This window comes from Passer montanus, unplaced genomic scaffold (assembly GCF_014805655.1).
Source record: "Passer montanus isolate IOZ18808 unplaced genomic scaffold, ASM1480565v1 scaffold42, whole genome shotgun sequence".
Taxonomy (NCBI): Eukaryota; Metazoa; Chordata; class Aves; order Passeriformes; family Passeridae; genus Passer; species Passer montanus.
Genome location: NW_024369041.1, coordinates 3,130,485 through 3,146,504, shown reverse-complemented (window position 1 = coordinate 3,146,504; position 16,020 = coordinate 3,130,485). Strand labels below are relative to the sequence as shown.

At 37.7% G+C, this 16,020-nt stretch overlaps 1 protein-coding gene across 8 annotated transcripts in view; it reads right to left on the bottom strand.

Moving 5' to 3' along the window:
• Nucleotides 1-16,020, bottom strand: part of GRID1 (glutamate ionotropic receptor delta type subunit 1) — a 538,060-nt gene that overhangs the window by 98,374 nt on the left and 423,666 nt on the right. For all 8 annotated transcript variants that reach the window (XM_039719738.1, XM_039719737.1, XM_039719736.1 and 5 more), the window contains 2 exons: nucleotides 15,376-15,429; nucleotides 3,520-3,690 (listed from right to left, as the gene is read on the bottom strand). In XM_039719738.1, coding sequence (XP_039575672.1) covers nucleotides 3,520-3,690; nucleotides 15,376-15,429 — 225 coding nt within the window. The remainder of the gene's footprint in view (nucleotides 1-3,519; nucleotides 3,691-15,375; nucleotides 15,430-16,020) is intronic.

Here is a 16,020-nt window from a genome sequence, read left to right as displayed (position 1 = left end):
TGCCTTTTCAATCCTGTTGTGTATTTTCGGTCATGCTAAATTATTTCAGATACATTAGGTCCCTGTAACATAATTTAATATCTTTAGAATCTTACATAGATTGAACTCATCAATTACTTAAATGGTAAGCAAGGGCAAAACAAACTAATGGGAATTACATCTCTAAAGAGAAATCTTTCTTAAAAAAATATTTTTAAAATCTGATTTTGAATTTATGAATGCATTGTGACTAACCTGATGAAAGAAAAAAATACCTTCATCAAAAATCAAGTTTGTAGAGTGCCATCAAAACTAATACTTCAAGGGAAATATTTTGGAAAGAAGAAAATTATACAGCAAAAGATTTTCAGATTGAGTCTGTAAGAACGCTTCTGAAATAATCTAAAATGTTTAATAGCAATTATACCACTATATGCCATTCAAATGCCATGTGAGGATACATACTAGGTCTGGCTAGGACTATAAATCCTGAAGTGCTTGCTCTCCAGATGAGGCAACACTGATGGCCCAAACCACAGGCCTCCAATGGCCAGTGAAGAAAGGAAGTTCTAAACTGTCTTTTCCATTTGGCAAAAGTAAATGAGATGGACACAAAAAATCCTACCTGAAGAATAAGACAGACAGAAATGCAGTCCTCTGAAGTCAAATAACATGATCAAGAAGGAAACTTTACAAAGCTTTTTCTCCACTTGAAGCAGAAACCCAGATGAGTATATTATACGTGCAAGAAATAAGGGCATGAGCAAAATTTTGACAAGTGGGTTGATGGAATAAGATTGGATTTCCACAAAGCATTCAGAACAGATGAGTTTTTGGATGAGCTTGCAGAACAGCCTGATCTTTAAAAGGCTTGTCAGAATGCCAAACCGGGATGATCACCCACTGAAAAACAACCTTCCAGGATGTGGTACTAAAGACACAGAGAACAAAATCATTCCAAAAAGATTTTCATTAATTTAGCCAGAACAAAGTTAATAATCCATGACGTAAATGTTTCTTTCTTCACTAGCTTGTTAAAAGTGCTAAATTCTCCCCTAGAAAAATACTACAGCTAGAGGTTGACAGAGATTAGCTTATTCTTCTTCAAAGTCATTAAATAAATAATTAACCAACAATAGCTGGGAAGTTACCTTGACAACAAACAATTATTAATATAAGACTGCCCAAGGGAGAATGAGGCAGGGATTTCCAAACTGTGGTGTTAATCAAAGTACTTCAAAGGAACACAAAGACTCAGTCCTGGCAGGCGGTCACTGCCTCTGGTGGATTCATGCAGCCTGACATGGAGCTTGGAGCTCCTGCAGCCTCTGGCAATGAGGGTAATTCAGTGATGTACTTCTGTGCAGCAAAAGGTCACCACTATTATTTTTAAGCAGGAAAAGGGAAACAGAAAATTGCAAGTACCTGAATTACAGTACCATTAATAACATGTCAGTCACACTCAAATTAATAGGAGTCGCATGTCCATAAGGTGTTACGTAAGATGTTTTGGCAAAACCTATGAAAAATAAATGCAGCTATGGAACACTTCAGGTATAACTGCACATGTCTGTAGACATTTAAAAATATACTGGGGACAGCTAATTTGGGGAGCTCTCACATGTGCCCTCTGTCTTTCATGCCAATGCAATTGAACATGAAAATTACAGAATCAGCTGCCAAAAACATTTTACCTCTGCACTTCTTTATCTCTCTTGTTTTTAAGACCATAGAGAAGGAACTAATGGGCAAAGCATGACATTACCACACCATTCTCTCAAAGACAGTTTCTAAGGTGGTATAAAATTTCTGGAAGACAGAAACTGAGAATGTTTCATTTCCCAAAATCCACATCTGGAAATGAGCAGGATGAGGGTCCTTATCTAAAGATCCTTACCAATTACATTTAGTAATAGGACATGAGGCTGCCGGTGCTAGCAAACCAGCTCCCAGTTACCAGTTTGCAAATTTGCTCACTGGCCTGTCAGAGCCCTTCAAATGAGTCTCTGAATTAGATTATGCATAAACCAGCATAGGCAGCAATACTCAAAATCCTGCTGTAATGGAAGATTATTCCCCAATGAGTGATTTGTTGGTGCAGCATAGATAATTTTTCATCATACAGGAAATTGCTTTGATCCTCTGAAATGAGCAGTCTTTGTTCTCATTACAGCATACCTCAGAGTTACTAACAAAGATCAAAAGTGTCTTTTCTTTCTGAGCAAAGGCAGACAGACTTTCACCTGTGCAGAAAGAGTACAATCACCTTCAGAACTACACGGGGTGTGTTTGGCTTTTCCCAGACATTGACATGGCTAGGACAGACCCTGAGCCAGCTGAGCTCCTCTTCAAGGAAGAACTGCTCATATCTGCCCTTAAAGGATTTCAGTCTCTGCAGCTACAACTTTTTAGTAGGGTGCAAATAAGTAATATTAACACCTCTATCCCTTGGGAAATCTTAACCCACTTCCATCCCTGACAATCTCTCTGTCTCTCCTGGTCTGAAACTCTTCCAAGCCAGGACAGGATTCCATCTTGCAGAAGCCCTGACCTCATACACCCTCCTAAGCAGGCTGCAGCAGCCCAGGCTGGTGACAGCCCCTCCCCAAGGCAAACCAAGCCCCTTCCCCATCATTCCACCACACACACCCACACTGGACAGCCCACAGGCTCAACCATGGCATCCTCACTCAACCCATCTAAGTTTAAGACTAAATTTGCAATTAAATGTTTTTTAAGCGAGTTTATGTTCTAAGTCACACTAAAGTTTATACCTATATTCAACACCTTCAACAGTCATACAAATGAGATTTTTAACTGTGTCTAAAATAAATCAAAACACATGAGTCCCATTGAAAGTCCAAGGCCTTTGTTTATGAATTTTTGCACTATCATTGGAAATAGCACCTATTAAATAATATTTAAATTACTGCAAGAAAAATTCTGATATCTGGGACAAATTGCCAAGAAATGTCAAGATGTTGCTAACACCAGAGTCAGAGGTGTTACCAAAACCTGAAACTTGAACTAGCAGTGCATATTTTATACACTCAGACAATTAGCAGCTGCTGGAGACTTCTGAGACTATTGAAAAGGGACAGACTGAATACATCAGCTTGATTCAGTCCATTACCTAAATATGAAATGCTCTGCAGCCCAATACCTATCACAGTTCTATTATCCTCCCAGATTAACTCTTTCACAACAGATGTTTAATAAGCATAAATGCAATAAGCAGCAATACCATAGCACTATAATGGTACGACATTTTTCAAATATGAAAAGATTCTTAAGAGAATGAAATATGCAAAATCACCTCCGAGTTAGTGAAACCACTTGCTGATACTTCATGGATGTAACATCACATCTAAAGCACTCAGCACTGGGAAATAAAATAAATTAATAAAGTCAAGAAACAGTGACCAGATCAGATTTAGCTGTACTCATTTCCTTCCTCCTCTGAATTGATACAGCCACAGAAAACTGTCCCATGGCAAATTCTTAAGATGGACTTTTTTTCTGTCGTGCATAGCTACTGACCTGCAGCATCTGGAGATAGCCTTCCTGTGGATCACACAGCAGCGATGATATTCGGTGGTTGTTCCTCATGCACCTCTGGTTGTCCCTTGCCAGAGGGAAAATCTGCCGGATCACTGTAATCCTCCCCAGAGCACTATGCACCAACTCTAATATTTCATTATCAGTGATTTCCTGTGAATGGAGACACAGCCATTTAAAAACATAGGTTTCTCCAGAATTTTTATGTATTTCTTTCATTATTGATTACATGTTTTTTTATAAATACAATAGGAGAAATATTTTACAGATGCACGTGCTTAGTCAATGCCAAATGTTATTTTGTGTTTAATAACAACAATGCTATTTTTTATACATCATCTGAAACAAAAGAAAACAGCCTAACACAGCACCATCCATCTTGGCAACACTACAATTTTGCAGATGTAGTTCCTCAAAGGAAAGTACCAAAATGGTCTCAGTAGATCTCTTAAAAAAAAAAAAAAAGAGTCTTGAAATGAAATTTATATAGAAAGACCTTTTGTTTGACAGACTAGAACCTCACTATATCCTCAGGACAAAATAACAATCGAAAAACATAACAGTCTTCAGGAAATATGGCTCTTTCACCTGTGAACAACATTACAAGAAAGCGCTTTTCCCATAAGTACAGTAGATCATTTCTGCAGACTAATCCTGATAATGACTCAAGGAAGTCTTTTGAGGTTGTCTGTATTAGGAAATAAAAAATAGAAGAAACTTTATGGAGCGGTCTGACACATTTAGGAACATCAGTTTGTGCACACTGAAAAATTTGGGAGAAGATATAAGGAGACCTCAAGGACAGGCTGCTTTTCTTTCCAGGCTTCACAATTTCTAAAGCTTCTCTGCAGACCTTCACACGCCCCAACCTCCTAATCCATCCTGGGACAGAGCCTGCATCTACTGCTGTTATAGGAAAGCTGAAGCCAGCTCCCCTCCATGCTTTACACATTCTGTGTTTAAAGACAGACACAAAAACAAAACCTCTTTTATTTTTTTTACCCCAGTTTGAAAATCACAGGCTTAGCTGATCCCGAAATCATAACAAAGGGGCAGCTTGTGATGTTTTTGTCCTGGCAGGAGTTCACTGTGAGGAAAGGCACACAGAATCACAAATCTGCTGCCTGCACTCACCCCCCAGGCACCTGCTGTACATCCCAGCTCCTCACCAGGGCCACCAGCAGCATCTGCAAATCACATCAGCCCATCCCCAGCACAGCTGGACGGCCCTGGTTGCACAGCTGGGCCAGCCCAGTGCCCAGCCTGCACAGGGCTCTCTCAGCCCCTTGCAGCTCAGCGGGCTGCAAATTGCTCATGTTGCTGCAGGTGCTTGGTCAACAGGGCCCACACCTTGTGATGCATCATCAGCAGATGTGAGCCTGGCCCTGGACATTTAACATTCAAGAAAAAATTATTTTGTTTTCTTGCCATATTTTGTCAAGCTGTGAAGGAAATGACCATGGGGTTATAATAATTACTTGTTATGGTTGACTAGTACTGTACCTTGGCTCAACACAGTTCTTTTTTGCCAATTTTTCCTTTTTTTTGTTAGGAGCATGAATTTTTAACTTTGCAGAAGGTGACATTCATTGCATTAATGACAGACCAACTGGTGTGGCATGAAAACAGTAAATCAGAACACAAATATATTCTTATAGAAGACAAAGATTTTGAAGCTTAACAGAAAATGCTGGGCAGCATTTTCTGGCCTTACAAGGAGACAATAAGCAGAACCCAAGCTATACAGACCCCTCAAGATTTCCTCTCAGTGGATCTGAGAGGTGTTAAAACACACCTCTAAGCTGATGTCTGAGGGAGAGACAATTTAATGACATAACTTTAACCCATAACCTCCTAGGCTGCATCCCTTGGTAGGCACACTCAGAACAAATGGCTGAAAACTGAAAAAACAAAGAATCACACATCATCCAAACCTGCAGTTCAGCTCTCACCACACACATTTTGTGTCCCCTCTAAGTGATACACAGCCATTCAAAGATGGGCAGAAACACAAATATTGGCCACTTGCGGAATTAGTTTATCTGTTTGTTTATCTGCACACACAGAACTTCAGTTAGTTTGCACGTCATATCGCTCAGGGGAATACTTAAATCTGCTTTAGTTGTGCTCAACTATCATAACACAAATCGCAAAATGAGACAATTATGTTTCACATTACAATCTCTATTTTCCTAGAGGTAATGACAGAAAATTATAAATTTTAATGACATTAATAATTTAAAGAACTGAAACATATTTCCAGAAAATATAACCCTGAGAAAACTGGAGGATTAAACAGAACAGCAGTGAGAACAAGGATGCTCGTGGAGACAAGTTCAGAATTTATTTGGATTTTTTCAGTAGTATCAATACTGTTTGATGGGTTATTTTAACTCCCCTCAATGCACTGTTTACATCTATAAATGAAAACTTGTTGAAAATCCAGAAAACATCATTCAATTAGCTATTTTTCAAGAAGGTTCATCACAGTTTACCCAGGAGGCAGATTTGTTCAACATTTACATATTGCTGGCTTCTCAGCATCCCACATGAACAGACACACATGTAAATACACACACATATATGTAAATAAGATTGATCTTTTAAAGAAAGAACACCATCCACTTTTCTCTACCACAGAAAATGTCCTAATACAATTAACAAATGCTCTAATACAATGATGCATAATCACCTGTCCAACTCCCATCCTCATTGCCCTCCCACACATCCAGTACTGCACCTCACTTCTTTTTACCCAATGCTCCTAAAAGTCTCTACAGGGATGTAGTCCTAATTTAATTTAATTAGCTCCATTTCTAGAGATAAGGACTCCGCACTGGGTGTCCAGATGTCTTCTCAGATCCTACTGAGTGCCTAACCAGTAAAAGATCCTCTGATTTAACAAAATATTATTCCACACTAAAAATTCTCTTGCGGGGCAGGGTGGAAAGCACACAAAATGATAGTAAAACCTGGACAAGGCAAACAAAAAACCCACCATTGATACTAGTGTGGAAAAATAATAATAATAATAGTTATTTATTATTATTATTATTCACTGATAAAACAACTCATCAAAGCTCATCTATGACCTTGCTCCTAGCAGACTGAGACCCTTTCTATGCAATTCTACAGCATTAGAATCAGGCCAATTCTAAACTCTACACATTTCTTTGGGCATGATGCATGTGTCCAGTACTGGTTCAAATCTATGTATAACTGTCAAGCAGTTATCAGAAAAAGAAAACCCACAGATTTCTGTGGGGATAAATAAATAAATATAAATGCTGCAGTGTTGAAGATCGCAGCCAAAAGGAGAGAAGTGAGATTTCCTTAGGCAAGTAATAAATATAGAGTACCTGGAATACAATTAGAATAAATTGTAATTGCAAATTGCTACATTTTGCATTGAAATGTGTCATTTCCTAAATCTTCTGAAATTTCCACACTGCGTTCCTTGTATATCTATTTTTAAACTTTTTTTACTCTGTATTTTTGTACAATTTGAGAATATCTTAGAATGTTTGCCCCACTTGTATTCGTAAATGATTATTAGAAGGTCTGAAGTTTTTCAAGACAAAGATATAGGCAAGTATTAAAAATTTACCAACTTCTGGTTATCATAGTAAACACAAACATCATTACACAGATTGCTGCTTTAAAATGAAACAAAGAAAATAAGATTAGGAACTTCCATATGAAGAGAAAAAGTGAGCAGGACCCCAGTCCTGGCTCCACCCAAGCAAAAACTAGGCCACAACAATTTGCACGGCACTGTTGATCACCCAAAATGCAATAACATAGGCATTTCTGAAAAAAATATTCTCCAAAAAAGTGAAGAAAAACCACAGCATTCATAAGTTTTTTTTCTCCCAAAGTGAGTTTTCCCAATATTGCTCTACAGCCATGTGCTAAGAAAACTCTGCTCATCACTCATTATCTTACACCTGCCTACATGCAGCCCTTGGGGAAAAAAGTATCTTGCTGAGCTAGACTTTATCTGATAATTACTATTCTATTTTCTCCTCGTTTTTCTCAACTTTCAAAAAATATTTTATAAAGGAAAATAATAAAGAGGTGCCCAGATGACAGCTGAGAAGCCATTTGATTCTCAAATCAAGAGGGCCAGTAGTACCTACAGACATACTGGGCACGTCTGAGGTGGTGAAAGGAAAGAAAACAAATATTGGCAGAAGCAACAGAAGTGCAGGGTGGAAATGGAAAGGAAGAAGTATGTCACACCAGGGGGTTCATGAGACATTTTCTTGTCCCTCATATAGAAAACTGCCCCCTATAGACAATGAAACAGTGGTGAAGAGAGACCTCTGAGAACAGCAGAGAAAAGAGTTGAGCTTGAGTGCAGAGAAGGATTAGCAGAAAGATGCTCTGAGTGAACGTCCTGAGAGGGGAAAGGAAAAGCATCAATAGCCATTTTTCTGCACTATGCTCTGACTGATCACCTGGGCTGAACTTGGGAAAGTTTTATCTGTCCACTGAAGATCTATAAATTAATCTACTGGCAGCACCACCAGCATCATTTGGAAAGCATCATCTGTCCAAAAAGGAAGAATAAGGTCAACTGCTGTCTAAAATTTTTGACTGGTATTCAAGTGATGAGGACAATGTCATCTCCACATGGCCCAGAGTTCCCAAAGTCTCTTACCACTCTAACTTCCTGTCTAAGGCTTCTCTGATGAATTGTCTACTCTTGCTATATTTCCAAAATTTTTTATTGCTTTTCTGGCAAAAAAAAAAAATCCAAGAACTTTTTTTCCCACATCACTTTTCCCTTCTCTTTCTCAGCTAGGAAGGCTTTTCTGACAAATATCAAAATAGTTGGGAAGAATTCAGCCAAATACATTAGAGCTGCATTTGCTTTAGTAGTTTCTCTGTGCTTACTGACTCAAATCAGGATCTTTACTGAGGCTTGAAAAGAGAAAATATTAAAAAGCAACTTTTTCTGGGTGTTAATCAGAGTTTAGTTTTATTTTTTAATTAAAGCTTACAAGAATTTCAGGTGTTTCTTTATTACTGAATACTTTGCTTTCCTATGGACTTGGAATTTGTATAATATTATTTTTCTACAATGATTTGTTTCAGATTTCTTATTGAAAACAGATTTCCACCAATAAAAAATTAGTCCCTGACTTATTTTTTAAATAAGCATGGTTTTCCTTAGCACTGCAAAAGCTACTGATGATTTTTTTTAAAGTCCCAGTTATTAAGTTCAGGTTTGTACATGAGGATCAACTCGTTTTCCATATTCTATCTACAAGAAAATGCAGGGGACATTACAAATACAACTTACCTTTCTGCTATCCACCCCAAAATGCTGCAGTGTATGCTGTTTGATTTTTATTTGCTTGCTTTTACATGGGACAAATAACAGCACAACTTTTTCAAAGAGATAAAGAAATGAGCCCATTTTCAACCTTAGATTCAAATTACTCTGCATAGCATTAAACTGTATGCTGAAACACAGGAATACAGAAATTCAGTCACCCACTAACCTCCTCCCTTCTTAAACCACTGTGCCCTGAGAAATACCCACAGGAGTTTGGCACTTAACCTACAAGGACTTCTTTACTCCATAGTACATTCCTTTCTAAAGACTACCTGACCTTTTAGACAGTAAAAAAAGAAAATAATGTAATTAAATTTCTACTAGTTCTCCACACTATTACAGGTTGCAATTTGAAAACTTAGAAGCAAATATTGAATTTCAGCATTTGTTAGTCCATATGGCACAGAATGTGCCATTTGGTGAATGTGCCAGAATGGTGATTATAAAGCTAAAAAAGAAGTTATTTTGTGTTAATGACGAATGCTCCTTTGTATCTGCTCTGGTGTGGATTGATCTGAATCAATGAAAATCAATGTAATGTAAAAGCAACAAATGAAAACTGTAGTCAAGAGGGAGCTCTGATCTTTAGCTTTCAGACTCACTTTTTACACCTTACAATTAAATCCATATTTAAAACATTAAAAGTGCAAGTAATTCATTACGAGGCATTCTTCTATCCAAACCACACACAATTACAACATAATCCTCCATTACAAATTACTGATACCAGGAAACATGATGCAACAGTTCATCCCTGGCTAAGTCAAATCACTGAGGTGGCCCCAGGGGTGGATTTGGCTGACAGAATCCAATCAAACACAGTCATTCCAGCTTATTCACTAGACAGAGAAGGATGGAGCTCCGTGATTTCCATGGCTGGAAATTAACCATGAGTCACAGATCCCATGCATTCATGTTTACCAACAAAAGTCCTGAATAAATGGGTCAATAAGAAGTATATGCAGTGACTCTGCATAAACTGTCACTGTCACAACCACACTGAAAAAAGATACATGGAGAGTCCTAGAGCAGAAGGTGCAGATCAGAAAATACCCAGTGGCATCGAAAACACAGTTGTATTTGTCTTTCAATACTGACACTGAAATTATTTAGCTGACTTATATAATGCAAGTAGGATGTTGAAAAATGAAGAATAAAAAACAAGAGCAGAACCAGGTGTGAAAAGAGACAGATGATGGGATGGAAGAATGCAACCTAGGAAGTTGTTCCTATACACTCTCATACTTGGATCATAAACCATTTTCCAATACTAGCTCTAATTTCCACTGCAGAAGATTAAATTGTATTTCCCTTATATTTCCAGATTGAAGATGTGATCATATTCTTGTTATGCTTGTACCCAAGTTTTTCAGCCTTTACACATGGTCATATTTTACCAAGCTTTCATCACACGAAATGCTTTTCTCTAGATTTTCAACATTTCTCTGCATGCCTTGTTCTGTTTTAAAGTATTTTGCCCAACACTTGCAATACTGTTCCAACAAAGCCAAGCTGATGTCAAACAGAGCAAAATAATTGCCTCCCTTATCTTACAATGGATGTTTCTGGTATCTTATCTGAGGACTACATTTGCTAACTCAGCAGGGCCACAACAGCACTGATTCTCATTCTGGCTTTTATCCACAAGGATTCTAAGCTGCTCCTGAAGATGCTCACCACCTATACCTCATTTTATAGCCACGAGCAAAAGCATTTCTCTATATTAAATCTCACCTGGTGGAGTGCTTCAAATTCATCTAAAACAACTGGAACTACAACAAGGTGTTCTTAACAGTCTGGTAATAATTAATAGTTTCTATAAAGTCAGAATCAGTGAACTAAGTAAAAACATTACACCCCCATTTTTCAAGTAATCACCTCTCACTTTATCTTCTGCTATATATAAGCTTTTTTTTATTACTTTTCATGATCCCTGGTATGAGTCATTTTGCAACACAGCCTTATTTTATAATCCCTTACTCTGTTACTCCTTTACATTCTTCCCTAGCCCTTTCTTAAATCCCTTTTTCTTTAGACTGCATCTCTGATTTCAAGTCCTGTGAAGATAACCCACTGTCACCATAAGGATACCTTGCTATGCCTTCATCTTCAGAGAATCCCCCACCTCTTTAGCCACCCTTTGCTTAATGTGTTATCTTTCCAAAACCATTACTAGATTCCCAAAGCTGTGAAGTTGGACAATTTTTGGATGCCCATTATCTCCATGGTCCTTTTCCCACCTCTCCCTCTTCTCCAAAAAGTCCATGTTACCATGGCATGATCACTTTCACACCAATTATCTTCTGGCTTCCTTAGCCCATTCTTTCTCAGCCATAATGAAATCTGAACTGATGGCTGCTGTAATATTTTAAACATGTAAAGATAACATCAATAAAAGGAAATTTGTGAAGCTGTGTGTGTCCTATTTTCAGCCTGCAAGGAAATTACAATCTTTATTTTAATTTCTTGTCTTTGGGACATTTCTGTCAAAAAAACCAAAAAAAAACCAAAAACACAAAAAAACCCCAAAAAAACCCCAACCAACCAACCAACCAAAAAAAAAAAAAACCAAAACCAAAAAAACCCCACATTCAGTGTCTTCGGCATATTTCTAGGCAAAATTTTGTCCCTCACCTCTTCTCAGCTTCAGTGAGAGTGGGTACAGATATTTTTTGACCTGTAACAGTACATGGCCTTTTTTCATCCCTACCTGCCCTTCACAAAAAGTGTTCTCCTGTGTCAGTGAGGAGTCTTGTACTTTGCCCGACCATGTTTTACAGCTTTTGATTAAACTACTAAATAAAAAATAAGTTAAAAAATAAATTAGAGACATGATGTCTCAATAGTGAAACAACTAATGTGAATTACCTGCCAAATTCTGTACCATTCCACTTCCAGGAAGAGCAGTTCATTACTTTTTGTACTAATTTACATGTAAAAATAGTGAATGTTTAGAAACTTGGAATTATAATTAAATATATTGATATGAGGAAATAAAATACTGAGTTTAATTTGTATTTTTGTTCAATATTCTAGTTTTCCAGAATAATTTATTTTTTCTTTATCCTTGGAATGGAGACAATTTTAAAACCATGAAATGTCCCACAAAAAGGGAAATATGGTTTCTAACACTTTTTTATACTCCCAGACCTACTGCTGCTACTAATAAAGAAGCAGACACAAGCTCCTGGAGCACTGCTCCTGGTACAACATCATCCAAATTCAGTTTCAAGTATTGCTCTTGTACCTCTCCCACAGACACATGCCCTGGGCAAGGCACAGCATTTTATCAGAAAAGGCAGAAAAAGAGAAGGGGAGAATGAAAAATGTCATGAGGAGCCAACAGAGATGCTCAACACCAGGTACGAAAGATAAAGAAAGGATAAAAATAAAAATAATAAAGAAAAACTGGGGAAAAAACAGGAAATAAACATCCAAAAAACAGGGGCCATCTGTAACTGTGCCAGTCTTGCCAAAAGAAGCAGCAGCACATGTCTAGCAAAGCTGGTGGGTCACTTCAACCATCAAAGGTATAAACAGCAAAGCTACAAGCAGAACAACAGATACGTTCTAACAGATCTTCCAAAACTGCAGGTCATTGAAACTCCCCACACAGGCAATGATAATGAAGTGTTTTGGACTATTCTGGAGACACAGCTAAGCATGCAGTAGTCATCATTTGGAAGATTTTCCTATTGCAATATTGAAACATAACCTGTTTGAAACCAGAAAAGTGGACAACAAATATATATATATTTTTAAGCAGTAAGTTTTTTATTACTTTGGCTGCAAAGAGGACATATGAGGACATGATACTGCCTGAAAAGACCCATCCCTGTGTATTCTTTTAACCTAAAAAACCTGCCAGGTTTTCAGCCTCCCAACCTCACACAATGAATTTAACTCTCAACTGACCATCCTTTTCCTAAAGATGACCAAGTCCTTTCTCACCAGCAATGGCATCCAAACTGAACAGATACTTCAGAAAAGGGTTATTGAAAACGCACACAGGATTTTATCAGTATAGCTGTTTGCTTATTTCCTGTGTAATTACCAGCTATATAGACTTAAAGTTAACTCTTCCAAAGCTTGGTGGTCTTGCTTATCTAACAAAATTTAAGTGATAAAATTTGTTCTACCTCCAAAACTTAACTCCTATTCTACTACAAGGAAAAAAAAAAACCCACAAATTTTTATCAGATTGTCAATGCAGAGAGAGTAAAGTAGATTTAATTAAAGTAAGAAACCAATAAAATCTTTTATTGAAATAATATCATGTTATATAGTCATGCTTCCTGTAGCAAGGTAAGTCTAAGTTTCAGGCCCTCATTGGCTTGATGAAAAATGTGAGACAGAGCACACTGTAAGGTGCTCTGGGTAAGCAGATCTCAAAAGCCCAAGCTGCCCAAAGCCCTTCAATGGTTCCCTGAAGTGCAAAAGGCCTGAAAAACCTGTTTACAGTCCAGTGCTTTTCCTACAAGGAACCACCATGGAAAAAATTGTCCCTGTGCTCTCTTCCTGTTACTGTCCCTTCAATCAGCCAGCCCTACACCCCTCCTCCCTTGCAATGGGATCATTATGTCACAGGGTGAACAGGGAAGCGTAGGGTTCTCAATGTGCCCAGGACAAAAAAAGGACTGGCTAAGGCATTGGGCCATTTGCATAATGGACTTCCACTCTCATGGAAACATATCAAAAAGAGCTCATATGATTGTTGGGAATTAAAAGTTAATTCCATTCCGCAAATCACAGTAAGAATCAGCATCACCTTTTGCATCAAATATTCATGCAGTTCCCACTACCACTAATGGGAAACATGTACGTGGAAAGCTTAATCAGTCTGTCCTCTTGCTAGCATGGGGGGATGCACACTTAAATAAGAAGCAAGCCCTAAGAAACCTCCAAATTGCTATAGATGCATCCATGGAGATGCTCAATGCACCTTCTGACAGTAGCTTTAAACACACACAAAAACTCCAACACTTTTGTTAAAGAAAGGACAGCCAAAGCCAAATCATTTCCTCTTCCTTTTGCCTGCAAAGATGTCTCCAAAGTTTTGTGAGTCTGAAAAGCTTCTCTAATTGTCTGTTTGGACTGAATTGCATTTTGAGATATTTATAAATTATGTGCACTGATATTTTTCACTAGAAACGTATACTCTAAATTCACATGCTGCTCTCATAGCTTCCAGTCTTCAGTCACAAAGGAGAAAAAGCCAAAAGCTTCCAAAAGAGAAGCAGAACTGACACCCTGTGTGATTTGTTTGTGTGTGTACGAGTGTGCACACATTAGTGCATGAGTGCTGAAGGCTTTTATCACGATGTTACAGCTTCAGGCTTCATGAAGTGAATTTTAACATCTGAACAATAACAGAAGCAGTAAAAAATTCACAAACACTCCCTCTCTATAAATGTTTAGGGAAATATGCACTGTATTATCTTTATGTGAATATAAACACTGACTCTCTGGGCATCTTGCTGATGTTTTGTAGTGGGTCATTACAGCAGCTGACAAACCAGGAGGTACGTAAATGCAAAAAGGACTAGAAAGAATTTATAAAGCTTTTACAAGCAGGGATTTCACTCGCTTTCCCTAACCCCTATTTAATTACAGAGCCTGTCTAATGCCATACAATACAATTTATAGTTACTATTAAAAGTTGCCTATCCAAAATTATTAGCTAGGTGCAAAGAAAGGAGGGAGAAATTAACAAAGGAATTGGCTATTAAATTAGAGGCTATGCATTTATAATATAAAAATAAGACAGTGAACACTGTTCTTTTTAACTTATATATTTTGCCATCTTTAAATAAATCATTATTAAAACAAGGAAATTGTAAAATACTGCCATTTATCAGTGATTTACAAGTTACTATATATGGCACAACATTTCATTGTTTTTGAAATAAGGATCTGAACAGATTCTCATTAGGGCATCATGGCACTAAGGTAAAATAAATAATCATTGTAGCAGGACAGGATCCCATTTGCTGCAGAGAGAGACATTACACTTTGAATTGAAGTTATCTGGATGTTGGCCAATACACCAACACAGTTCTGCACTAGAGAAAGCCTGTGTGTCATGTAAATACATATTTGAATGGACTAAGCTTGCAAGGGCTCTTTCCACTCCCGGTATCTGTGTGCAGATTTCACAGCAGTGGGTGAGCTTCTGCCAGGGAGATGCCTGTGAATGAGAATTCTTTTGAGATATTCTCTGCCTCCTAAATAGCTAATGAAATAGTGTCAGCAGGAAGGTAAAAGTCTCCCAGCTGCTCTGAGGTATATTGGAAGCTTTATCTTGACCTCTGGTGTTCAACCTATACCAATTCAACTAAGACAGACAAGCAATGACACCACAGAGTTTGAACCTTGTGCCATTCAAAAAGCAAAAATGCTACATGTATGCTCAGTCTGGTGTGTCAAAACATATGAAACAAAAGATGGTGATGAGTGAATGTAGCAAGCTGTGTTTTCTCTTTTGACTTTCTTACCTCATTTACATAGACCCAGTGACTATCCTTTGATGCAAGGTTGGTTTCCACAGCCTACAAAAATAAAAAGAAACATAATAATAAAAATAAATAAAACATGGAAAATATATTCCAGAAAGAACTTATATAAAAAGCTACTATAAAGCTCATTTTGACTGTTTTCATTGCTACTGGTATTGTTTCTATATAGTTCTATTCATCTCTTCCTCTGTTGCTTCATGGAACACTAAGTAATTGGAGATAGCCACTTTTCTCTGACTTCAGTTCCTAAACCAAAGTGCCCTGTGTCCATGTACCACAAAAGTGACACACTGAGGCAGCCTGGTACATGAGCATAAGGGATCCTGTGATGAATAACTGCACAGAACATGCAGCTCAGTGCTAACTTCTCTATGATATATCTAATGCATCCTCCTCAGCTGGGTTTCTTTTCAATATGCCTCCCAAAATATATTGTCTCTGGCTCATTACACTTCTGGTAACTTATCTGTTAACTAACCTAGTTAATTAAAAACACACCAGTGAGGTGGTCAAGTGAAGTTCACACATTTATATGAGAGTGCATATTCTCATGTTTACATAAGGCTCAAGACAAAGTTATTTGCATGTTATTGTCTTCTTGGTATGAACTTAGATAATCACTAC